Source organism: Vipera ursinii (assembly GCF_947247035.1).
Source record: "Vipera ursinii genome assembly, chromosome: 5".
Lineage (NCBI taxonomy): Eukaryota > Metazoa > Chordata > Lepidosauria > Squamata > Viperidae > Vipera > Vipera ursinii.
In genome coordinates, this window is record NC_139518.1 from 413,999 (window position 1) to 424,633 (window position 10,635).

Below are 10,635 nucleotides of genomic sequence, written 5' to 3' on the forward strand. Positions count from 1 at the left end.
AAGGAGATTCCCCCTCCCAGCTCAGCTGCCTCCCCAGGCCCCCTCTTCCTGGGCCTGGGCAGGAGTCAGAGGTTCCTGTGAGAAAAAGCCCGGAGGGGGGGCAGACTGGACCTCCCCTGCCCCCCAGCACCATTAGCACTGCTGGGAAGATGCAGCTCTTGCCAACGTTTAGGGGAAGGCCAGGATCTGCAGATGAGCCCCCTCCCCCACCCAGACCCTGCCTGTAGCCCCTGCAGCAGCATCTCTCCTCCCCCTCCCCCCCACACAGCCCGAGTGATGGTCAAAATCTTTATTTCTATCAAGGCTTCCAAAAAAAGAAAGGGAAGGCTTTTTTATATGAACAAATCAATCTTTGGTATTGCTTAGAAACACGGAGGCTCAATCCAAGACGAGCCGTAGGTCCTATTTACAGGTGGGGGTGGGGAGAAGAAGCCAACCGGGCAGTCACTGGGTGGCCTCACTGAGTCCAGGGCCAAGGCTGCTCTCCAGGGCTCACCAGGGTCTCCAGAGCGAGTCTGCTGGGAGCGATGGGGCAACCGATCCTGACGAGATGCCGGCAGGGGGAGGGCCTGAACTCAGACTCCCGCCGGGGCAGAGTGGGACGACCGCGGTGCCGTGCGGGGCAAAGGCCGCGTTGGGGATGAGGAAGGCAAACTGCCCGTCAGACGCTGGCACCAGCTGGAAGCCGCCCAACGCCTGGCCGCTCTCGCCCGCCGAGTTGCTGAGCTTGCAGGAAGCCACGCTGCCAGAAGGGGGCGCTGTGCCGGCGGGCATCTGTACCAAAGAGGCTCCGGGCTGGGCGCCGGGAGTCGGGGGCAGCGCTGCAGACTGCGGGGCCGGGTAGTTCAAGGCGCTGATCTGAGTCAGGCAGCCGGCCAGGTGTCCAAGCAGCCGGTTGCGGACCTCCGTCTTCACCCCCTCGCAGGAGGAGAGGAAGCGAGTCACCTCGTTCACGCATTCGTTGAAACCTGCTCGGTACTTGCACAAGACGGAGGGATCCGTGTTGAGCGCAGCTGCCGGGAGGAAAAGAAGCGGCTGCAATCAGGGGAGGGGCCGGCGGCCTTGTAGGCAGCAGCAGCAGCAGTTCCGGACCCCTTCCCCGCCCCCCAGGCTGCTAAGCACGGGGCCCCTCTGAAGGGCAACTGCTCCCACCCCACCAAGGAGGAAGGTCTGAAGCCGGCCAGGCTGCGGGCATCTGGGCCTCTGCGAGCCGGCCACTCACGAGCGGCAGGAGGCTGCCCCCCTCCCCCGGGCTGCGAAAGCCCCCCCCCCGCCGCCTCCTCCTTTCCGGAACTGGAGCGACTTGGAGCTGCGGCTATAAATACTGCGAGAGGCAGACCGTGGGAACGCGTGCCTGAGCCAAGTCAGTAAAAGGCAGCTTGGATGGCATTCAAAACCACAGGCGGAAGTCTGGAAGGAGTCACCCCTAAAGAGGGAGGGGGCTGGGGGGGCTGGGGGGGCACCCGCCCGGCCACTCACCGGTCATCTGGGCCCGCTGCAGGCTCCGCAAGTGCTTCACCGTCATTTCCAGAATGTCAGCCTTCTCCAGCTTGGAGTGTCGGGAGCTCTGGGGACAAAAAGGAGGCAGGAGGGACATGAGACGGGGGGGGGGGAGAAATGACACGCCCCACCCTCAAAACAAGGAATCCCGCCCGGGGGATGTTGGGGGGTGGGGGGGGGGACCAGGGAAACCCCTCGCTGCGCCCTCCCAGCCCCAACCGCCCATCTGCGGATCACGCACTGCAGCGCCCCAGGCTGCCCCCCCCGTGGAAAAGGAGTCTAGAGCCGGGGGGGCTTCCTTTGCTTCGCCGAGCCCTTTCGTGCCCCCTTCCTCCCCCTCCCCCCCGTGGGCTGCCCGCCACTCACGTCCTTCTTGAGGGCGTCCAGGATGAGCGTCTTCAGCTGCCCCAGGCTCTCGTTGATGCGGGCGCGCCGCCGCTTCTCCATGATGGGCTTGGACGACTGCGGGGAGAAGGCGAGCGCAGCGGTGGGCCGAGCCGCCCACAGGCGCCCCCGCCCCGCGCCCCCGTCCCTCTCCCTCCGCCCGGCCCCCTTTTACCTTCCGCTGCTCGGCGGCGGTGCGGGGCTTGTCCGGGGTGGCGTGCGCGCTGGCCGGGGTGGCCGCCGCGGGAGACGAGGAGCATTTCTCCATTGGGTCGGCGGGCATCGTGGCCCCGCCGCGGCCGCGAGAGAGCCGGCGCGACTCGGGATCCGCGCGGCGTCCTCCGCGGCGAGCCCAGCGGGCGGGGCGTGGATGCGGCCGGGCGGCCCTTCCCAGCACGGCGCGCGCCCTCCGCGCTTCCCTGCGGCCGGAGCTGCCGCGCTAGCCAGCCGCCCCCAGCCCCGCGCAACCCCGGCCGGCTCCCTGCCTGGCGGCCGCTATTTATAAACTGCCCTGCACGCGAACGGCTCGTGTGAAACTCGCCAAACTTTCTTTCCCACAGTGACTTTCAGCCAATGGGAGCGGGAGACACGCGGCCCCGCTCGTGGACGGTGCCCACTCATTGGCTGCTCGGCGCAGCGACCGGCGGCCAATGGCGCACGCCTGGCCCCCGGGCGGCAGGAGCCGCGCTGTCAATCACGCGCCCGCCTTAACCCTCGCGGCGCTGCCGCCCCGCCCGGCCCAGGAGGGCGCGCAGGTCGCTGCCCTCGGCGGTCGGCGGCGCCCGGCACGCGAGGATCCCAGCCCCCCCCGAGGCCGCCCCGGCTCCCGTCCAGGGGAGCCCCTGTCCGGCCCCGGCAGCCCGACCCGGGGGCCACGCGTGGGAGGCCGTGGGCAGAGCGGCGGGGAGGGGGCTTTCCTGCCTCGGGCCTCCCTCCTCGGCTCCAGCCGCCTGGCTGCCCGCAGGCGCTGCCCTGAAGCGCGTGCCGGAAGGTCTCCTGCAGCCGCAGCCGCCACCAAGGGCGAGGCGGCCGGGCGGGAGCTGTGCGGCTCGGCAGCCGGGGAGAGAAGCCGGGCACGTCGCCCCAACCGCCGCCAGAGCCTGGGAAAACCCCGCCTTCCGGGGAGGGAAGCGAGGAATGCGGCCTCTCGGGCGGGAGAGGGCAGCGGGGCAGCGGGGCAGCGGCCTCCCCTTTCGGCGGCGGCGCTGGAGTCCCCAGGAAGGGGAGAGGGCACAAAGTAACGCCCCCCCCGAAATGGCAGGCCCCGGGGGTCAGCGGCTTGCCTCCGGCTTCTGGGCCGCTCGGTCCTAGCGGGCTCTCGGCCGTGGCTTCCGAACCGCCATCGTGGGAATGCAGCCCGCGAAGGCTTGAGAAAGTTAAGTTGACGAGGCCTTTCACAAGGGGGACGTCTCCCCTCGAAACGATCAAACGGATGAATGTTTTTCATTCGAGGCAGCAAAGCTAATTAAAATAATATGCCGAGCTTCACGTGTAATTACTGAGCTGTTGATTTCAGTGGACAAAAACCAGCGGAGGGGCAGCCAGCAAAGCAGAAAGCTTCGGGGTTGGGGAGTTCAGTCCTAATCAAGCCTGGTAAGCAAAATGGAAGCGTAGGGTTCTAGGCCTGGAAGGGTCCTCGGAGGTCCTCTAGTCCACCCCCCCCCTGCCGAGGAAGGAGCCTTGCACCATCCTGGACAAATGGCTGCCCAGCCTTCTTTTGAAAAACTCCAGAACTCTCGGCTCCAGTCGTGGCACAGTCGTGGCTCCTCCTCAGTCCAGGTCCAAAGGAGGGGCTGCTGGTGGGGGTGGGGCTGAATCAGCACCTTGCACTTCCTGAGAGGGGTCTGCAAGGAAGGAGCGCTCCTCCCTAAAACTGCCCTACAGCCAGCCTGGTGTGCCAGCAGCAACCCGATTCCCATCTGCAACAGACTGCAAGGTGCTCAAAACAGGGACCATGGGTCTGATCCTGTTCGAATCCACCCCCCTCATTGCCGCTTCCTGCAGGACCAATGAGGAGCCGCCACAGGGCACTCCTGGATCTACCTCCTGGAAGGTTTTGGCTCTCCGAGATGCAGCCCTCCTGCTCACCTGGGGGCTAAAGTCATAATGTGGGGAGGGGGCTGCTCTGTGGTGGCTCAGTCTTCCTGTTGAGGTTCTGGAGAGGAAGTCAAGGCAGCAGAATTCCCCCTGGTTTCCTCCACCCTCCCCCTCCCCCCAAGCTGTAAGGGCGGACCCACTGGAGCTCGCAGGATCTGCCACCCCTCCTTCTCTGGCAGGGTTGCTTGGCCTTCTGAGGCGGCCTTGGAATCTCACCGGCTCTCATCCCATCAGCCCCCTTCCAGTTAATTGGCCTGACCTTCATGAGATTTGGGGGAGAGTGGAGGCCTTGCTCTTTCCTGCTCTGCCTTTCACCCCAGTTAACGGGCAAGCAGGAGTCTGAGCCCCCTTTGCCATAAACACGCACGGGACTGAATTTGCTTTGCTTTGGAGCCAGTCCTGGGGGCATCTGGTTGAAACGCCCCTGGAGACCCCCAGCCGGCTGAAAGGGAGCTACAGGTCAGCCAGGCTGAAGCCCCCGGTTCGGTTGGGTGGAGAAGAGGGCGGCCTCTCTCCCGAAGAGGGAAAACTGCCTTTTGGCTAGTGGGGGGGGGGGGAAGCAAACCCCTGGGAAGGAGAGAGCGGCAAGTCCTGCAGCTGGGAGAGAGATGTGAAAAGCCTCGGGGCCGGTCAAGAGTGTGGCACAAAGGTGCTGCGGAGCCTGAGACCCCCAACTGCGGTTGCTTGGAGGTCTGTGAGAAGGCGGCTGAATTCGGGTCTGTGGTCCCCTCCCTGCTGAGTGGAGCCCAGAAGGGGGGGGGCTTAGATTTGAGCTCCAGGACGCAGCCAGAGGGCAGGGCGCGCTGGGCGGGGCGGCGCTGCCTGGGCTGGCCTTGGGAGAAGGGCTGCCCGCCGCCAGCCCCGGTTCTCCGTGGCAACCTGTCCGGGCCTACGAGGCCTGGGCAGGAGAGGAGCCTTCCTGGTCAGCTCAGCCGAGAATCGAGGGCGGCAGGCGCGGTCCGGGTCCTCGCCCGGGCCCACCGGCTCCCTTCGCAGCCGCCGCCGTCTTTGTGGCCGATTCTGTGTTGAGAGAGGCTGCTGCCCGGCGGGGAAGCGGCCAGCTCCCTTCCCTCCCTCGGCCGGCTCCGGCTCCCGCGCTGCTGAGTTCGAGGGGGCGAGGAGGGGGGCCGTTTTGCCGGCGGCCCTGGCGGCCTTTCTCCTCCCTTCCTTCGCTTGACTGACTTTCTCACACTCGCGTTCCCACCGCCGCTCCGCCAGCTTAGCCTCAGCCCGCCGCCTGCCAAGCGCCGCCTTGCTCGAGCGCGGAGCGCCCCCGGCCAGCCCCCTCCTCCTCGGCGAGGCTCAGCGCGGCCCCCCCCCCGCCTCACCTGACCGCCCCTGCCCAGGGCGTGGGAGAAAGGGCGGGAGGGGACCCCTCCGTCCCGCCAGTGCCCAAGGCGGAGGGGCCGGCGGGAGCGCCCGCGGGATGCCCCGAGGGTGGGGCCGGCCAGGACCTCGGCGCCTGCCCCGGAAATAAGGATAGGCTGGCCCAGAGCTGGACCTTTGCCGGATGGCCGTTTGTCCACTTTCCTGCCCTTCTCCCGTCAGGCTTGGGAGTTGGGAGGATCCACTGTTAGATGTTTTGTGCCAGCAATGGCAGTTCCCCAAAAAGGTCATCAGATGGGAGCAAAGAGGCTTCTTTGCTTCCACTGATGAGCCAAGGGTCTCAGACCCAACAGCCCCATTGGCGAGAGAGTTTTATGGTCAGGGAGGGACCAAGACCCCCCCATAAATACCTCTGCACGAGGGGCTGCTCTTTGTTCTACTTCTAGTCCTAGTCTCTCTTAAGATTCTACTCCTAGCTTCTAGTTCTTCTTCTGTTTTAGTTATGTAATGCTAGCTTGCTTTTATTTTGTTTCTCTCTCACATGCAGGCATGAATGCCTTCATGCCAAGTATTTCTTTCTCTTTGATCTATCATTGAATAAAGCTAATATGATTGCATCTCTTCGTGATGCTTTTACTTGGAAGCACCTTAACGATCCATCGTCCTCGTGAGATCATCTCACATCCACGTTGTAGGTTAGAGGGGAAAGCGGAGGCATCCATCCACCCCAGAAGCAGTCGAGGAGAGTAACTCCAGTATTCCTGCCTTGGGAGCAGCCAGGATGAGCAGGGAGGAATTGAGCAGGAGGTGCAAGCCTTTCTGAGCTCAGACTTGGAACAAACCCCACGTTTGGCGCTGTGTGCCAAGGGAGTTTCCAGATGTGTTCTGTGTTCTTTCAGTACACAGACTGCAGAGTGCCTGGCCGAGGCAGGCTCCATTCCTGACGTTTCTTGGGGGGGGGCTGTGGGCTTGCAGGGGAGGGAGACAGAAGTGGGGAGGCAGACAGGTGAAGGAAGCGCCTCTTCAGGGCCTGAGAAGCCCCCCTGCCTTAGGGACCACTGGCTCTCCTTCAGTTCTTTGCTGCGTGAGTCGCAACCCAGGGCAATGTTGCTGTGGGTTTTCCTTCTGCGGTTGTGCTTTTCACGGGAAGTCAGGGCCAAATGTAAATGTCCCTGTCAAGCTTTCAGTTTGCTCTAAATGCACACAATTTGTTGGATTTTTCTTTCTGGAACAACTTTGGCACAGAATATTTTTACTGCTGTTATGGTTGTTCATTCTTTCAGGTAAAGTTATGGCTGAACTTATTTCTGCGGCCATTTCTAGCACAGATAGAGTAGGCTGTAAACCTGTAAATCTGTTGTTTCCTGTGCTAGAGTGTTTTTTTTAAAAAAATTAAACCCCATTCTTTTGGACAACTTCTTTGTAAATTGAATTGTCCCTCTTTCAATCCAGGGGTTAGATATATTGTCCATCAAAAAATGCCATCCAAGGTTAGGCTGAGGGTTGGGATAGTTGTCAGACTAGAGCTAGAAGGGATCTTGGAGGTCTTCTAGTCCAGCCCTCTGCTCAAGCGGGAGATTCTATACCATTTCAGTCAAGTGTCCAGTCTCTTCTTAAAAACCTCCAGTGTTGGAGCATTCACAACTGGTTGTTGTTCTCACTGTTAGGAAGTTTCTCCTTAGTTCCAGGTTGCTTCTCTCCTTGATTAGTTTCCATCCGTTGCTTCTTGTCCTGCTTTCAGGTGCTCTGGAGAATAGGTGGTCCCCCTCCTTTTCTTTGGGGCAGCCCCTCAGATACTGAAAGGCTGCTATCCTGTCCCCCCTTCGGTCTCTTAGAACAGGGGTCTTCAACCCCCGGTCTGTGAACAGGTACCAGTCCGCACAAATAAGCAAATTCCCATCCACGGGATGCTGGCAGCACACAAAAGCACGCACTGCCGGTCCGTGGAAAAGCGTCTCTCTACAGAACTGGTCCCTGGTGCCCAAAAGGTTGGGGACCCCTGGCTTAGAGGCTGTCGGAGATACTTCCCCGCAGAGACGAAGCGGGGGGAGCCTTGGTCTCTGCAAAAGCAACTGGGCCTCGGCCCTGTTGGTTTCCTCCTGGGAGGTGTGCCGATGGATGCCCGGGGGGGGGGGAATCCAGTTCAAAGACGTTTCAGGGATACCTACAAGGATCCCACGTACATTTTCCAAGCGAGCTCCCACTTTAGCAGCCTCTGCTCAGAAGGCACCCTAAATCTCACAGCCAAGCTGACAACTCCCTGACTTGTGAAAGCACTGTAATTATGGCCAAAGTCTGTGCATCTTTTCTGGAATTATGTATCCTATACATTCCATATTCCAGGGAGATGACTAGGCCCCCCTCCCCCTCCAGAGCAGCACAGACCGGGATTGAGCTTTTCCTCCCTCCCTCCCTCCCAGGGCCAAGCAAACCAGGTTTTGCAGTTGGTCAGGAGCCCTTTACCTTGGCCAAACCTGCCGGGAGGGAAGTAGCAACTGATTGCTCACAAACACCTTTATTGCTTGAGGAGAAAGGGGAGGGGGAGGGGGAGACAGCCATGTTAGACCTGCAGCTAGATGGGACCAGCGGGTCAGGAATCCTTCTGAATCAGTCACCTGGCTGAGCCCCCCCCTCCCCCAAGCTCCTTGGAGCAACAAGGGCACCTTACTTGCTTAGCAGGCCCCTGTGGTCAGCAGTTCTCTGTCCCAGTTGCCCTGCCCGGGGGGGGGGGGGCTGCTGAGGCTGTTGGGATGGGGTGAGGGCTGGGCAGGTTTCCCAGGAGAGGGAGACCCCCTGCTCTGCTCTGCTCTGCCTGCCTTCCTGAGGTCTGGAGTGGCCCTTTGAAGCAGAGAGGATTAGCCTCCTGAGAGGAGAGGCCCCAGTCATTGTGGGGGGGGAGGCGAGGGGAATAGGCTGCCCGCCTTCCTGCTTTCTGCCACTGCTGTCGGGGGAGGGGCCATATTGCCCAAGCAGCAGCAACCCTGCTGTGAATCTCAGCTGCTGCCTTGCCTTGTGGGAGGGGGAAAGGGGGGGTCTCCTAAGGGGAAACCAGGGCCTTCCTGCAACCATCTCTCTCACTGCCAGGGGACCCGGCTCAGCTCCTGCCTCCCGCCCCACCCTCTGACTGCAAGACTGGGGTCACACCCACCCACAAACCACCTCTGCTCAAGGCCTGGCAGCACATCTGTCCAACCCCCTAAGAGCAGCAGATGGTGAGGTTTGTGAGGCCAACAATCACTTGGCAGGAAGCAGCCCAAGCGTCCAGTAGCAGGGGTTCCTGTGTAGGCCAACAGCCAGGCTGCTGGCAGAACTGGGGGAACCACGGCCATGTCCTGGTATCTTGCTGGTTCTCCTTTGCCCACGTGGAGGGCGCAGCCCCCCCTTCCTGATACCCGTGGCCAGCTGGGCTGGGAAAACCTGGAAGGGCTCCTCCAGACCTTTCCAAGGGGGGCCCGTCAGAGCCGGCCTTTGGCTCCGTCTTCCAGAGGCCCCTCCCCCATGAGTGCTGTGGGGGGTCAGAGCTGCCCTCCTGTTCCGGGAGAGACCTCCCCTCTGCCTCCCTCAAGACCTCCCCCCGCCCCGTCCTTTTCCAGGCAGCTTCCTACCTCCTGCCCACCCTCTATAGTCCTTGGGGGGCACAGGACCCTCTTTGCCCACAGGGCCCTTGAGAGAACCACGTGCCCTGCACCAGGGCCTTCTGCAGCCCCTCCCCCTGAGCCCTGCCTGGCCCAGCCAGGGAGGACCAGGTGTGTGTGTGGGGGTGGGGGGGCCCCTGGTGATCTCAGGCGTGCCACCGATGCTGCAGGTGTCAGCTTGCAAGGGCTGCCAGGAAGCTGCTCCTGGGGTCCCTCAGAGCTTCATTCCATTTCTGCCCCCTCCTGAGCACAGCCTCCCGGAAGGGTGAACAACTTGGTGACTGGGGAACAATTTACCCTCAAAGGAGTCCAGGCCCAGACAAGGCAAATGGTGAGGAATGTGGGAAGGGGCCTCCGCAGGCACTGGGCTGTTTGCCCACCCCCGCGCAAGCACTCTCTCTCTCTCTCTCTCTCTCTCTCTCTCTCTCTCTCTCTCTCTCTCTCACACACACACACACACACACACACACACACACACGCAGTGGCCCTCAGTCCCCACTCTCTGAGCAGGTGAGAAAAAGGCTTCAAAAGTTCTGCAGAAAATATGGCCACCCAGTGCCACTGATTGGGGATGATGGGAATGGTAGTCCAACAGGCAATTGCAGAAGCTCTCCTCTCGCCCATCCATCCCATCCATCGCTATCCTTGGGGCAGATGACCGGAAGCTCCTCCCAGGGTGGGCCTGACCTGGGGAGGGGTCGGGGAAACACAGAGGACTATGCTGTCCTGGGCCCCCAAACCAATAGGAGGGCCCCAAAGCCCAGCAGTCGGGAAGTTGGTTAAGTGCCAGCCTGGGGGGGGGCTGTGAGGCTGCCAGCTGTTGTGCGGGGGGGGGGCACTTGAAGAGCAAAATGGAGGGGGGGATGGGGTGGCAGAGGGGCCCTGGGGGCAGGGCTGGGGAAGGCCGAGCTCTGCCGCCCAGCCGTCTTTCCTCCCTCGCCGGCCTCGCTCTGCTGGGAAAGGCGCCCGGGCTGCCTCCTGCCTGGCTGCGACCCAAACGGCCACTCCTGCTGCTGCTGCTGCTGCTGAGCCGCGTGAGGAGCCAGGCCAGGCAGCGGGACGCCGGCCAGCGCAGCCCCTCCGCCGCGCTGCAGACGGTGGGAAAGCGCTGCTCCGCTGCCCTCGCCGCGGGTGCCCTGGCTCGGCTCGAGGCAGCGGGGAGGGAGTGGGGAGAGCCGAGGATCCAGCTCTTCTTCCCCTCTGCCTGGTCTCTGGCACTGGATGGGGAGGGCGTCCCCTTGCCAGCTTCCTCCCTTGTGCGGGTTCCACCAATCCTGCTGCAGAGCTGGGCCCCTGGCAGGATCTCAGACCCACAGGCCAACTTCCCAGGCCTTCAAGTCATCTGAACTCTGAGGAGACCTTTAATCCCCCCAGTTCTTATCGGCCGAGCCAGCAGGGCAGGAACGCCAACCCTCTGGTGTGAATGTGGGCCGTTTCTGCCCAGCTGGCCCCCTGTTGTGGCGTCTCCTCCACCCTCTGGCTTGCCGCTGCCTCTGCTGAAGGAAGGGGTTTCTTCGGAGGGACCCTGGAAGGCAGCGGTTACGCCCTCTGCACAGACAGCAGCTAAATGGATGCCCTCCCGCGGGTAGATGGGATGTGTCCATCACCTGCGCCAGAGGGCAAGGACAGCAAGGCAGCCACCAGCACCTTGCCAACCGGTGGGCCAAGGGAGGAGAGACTTGCAAAGCAGTGT

General features: G+C 62.4%; 1 protein-coding gene across 1 annotated transcript; it reads right to left on the reverse strand.

Annotated features, from left to right (window-relative positions):
* Positions 1-428: 428 nt before the first annotated feature.
* HES1 (hes family bHLH transcription factor 1) lies at positions 429-2,362 on the reverse strand. Its single transcript, XM_083363241.1, has 4 exons — positions 2,060-2,362; positions 1,867-1,962; positions 1,480-1,567; positions 429-1,013 (listed from the first exon to the last, which is right to left on the reverse strand). The coding sequence occupies exons 1-4, from the start codon at positions 2,165-2,167 to the stop codon at positions 493-495; spliced, it is 813 nt and encodes a 270-aa protein (XP_083219367.1). The 5' UTR covers positions 2,168-2,362; the 3' UTR covers positions 429-492.
* Positions 2,363-10,635: the final 8,273 nt, after the last annotated feature.

What these genes read in the sequence shown, in the direction of transcription:
- HES1 (XM_083363241.1), bottom strand. Translation starts at nt 2,167, where the DNA reads ATGCCCGCCGACCCAATGGAGAAATGCTCCTCGTCTCCCGCGGCGGCC. An exon ending in CCGCCGCCGAGCAGCGGAAG is followed by an intron (nt 1,963 to 2,059) that starts GTAAAAGGGGGC and finishes TTCTCCCCGCAG; the next exon opens with TCGTCCAAGCCCATCATGGA. An exon ending in TGGACGCCCTCAAGAAGGAC is followed by an intron (nt 1,568 to 1,866) that starts GTGAGTGGCGGG and finishes TTTTGTCCCCAG; the next exon opens with AGCTCCCGACACTCCAAGCT.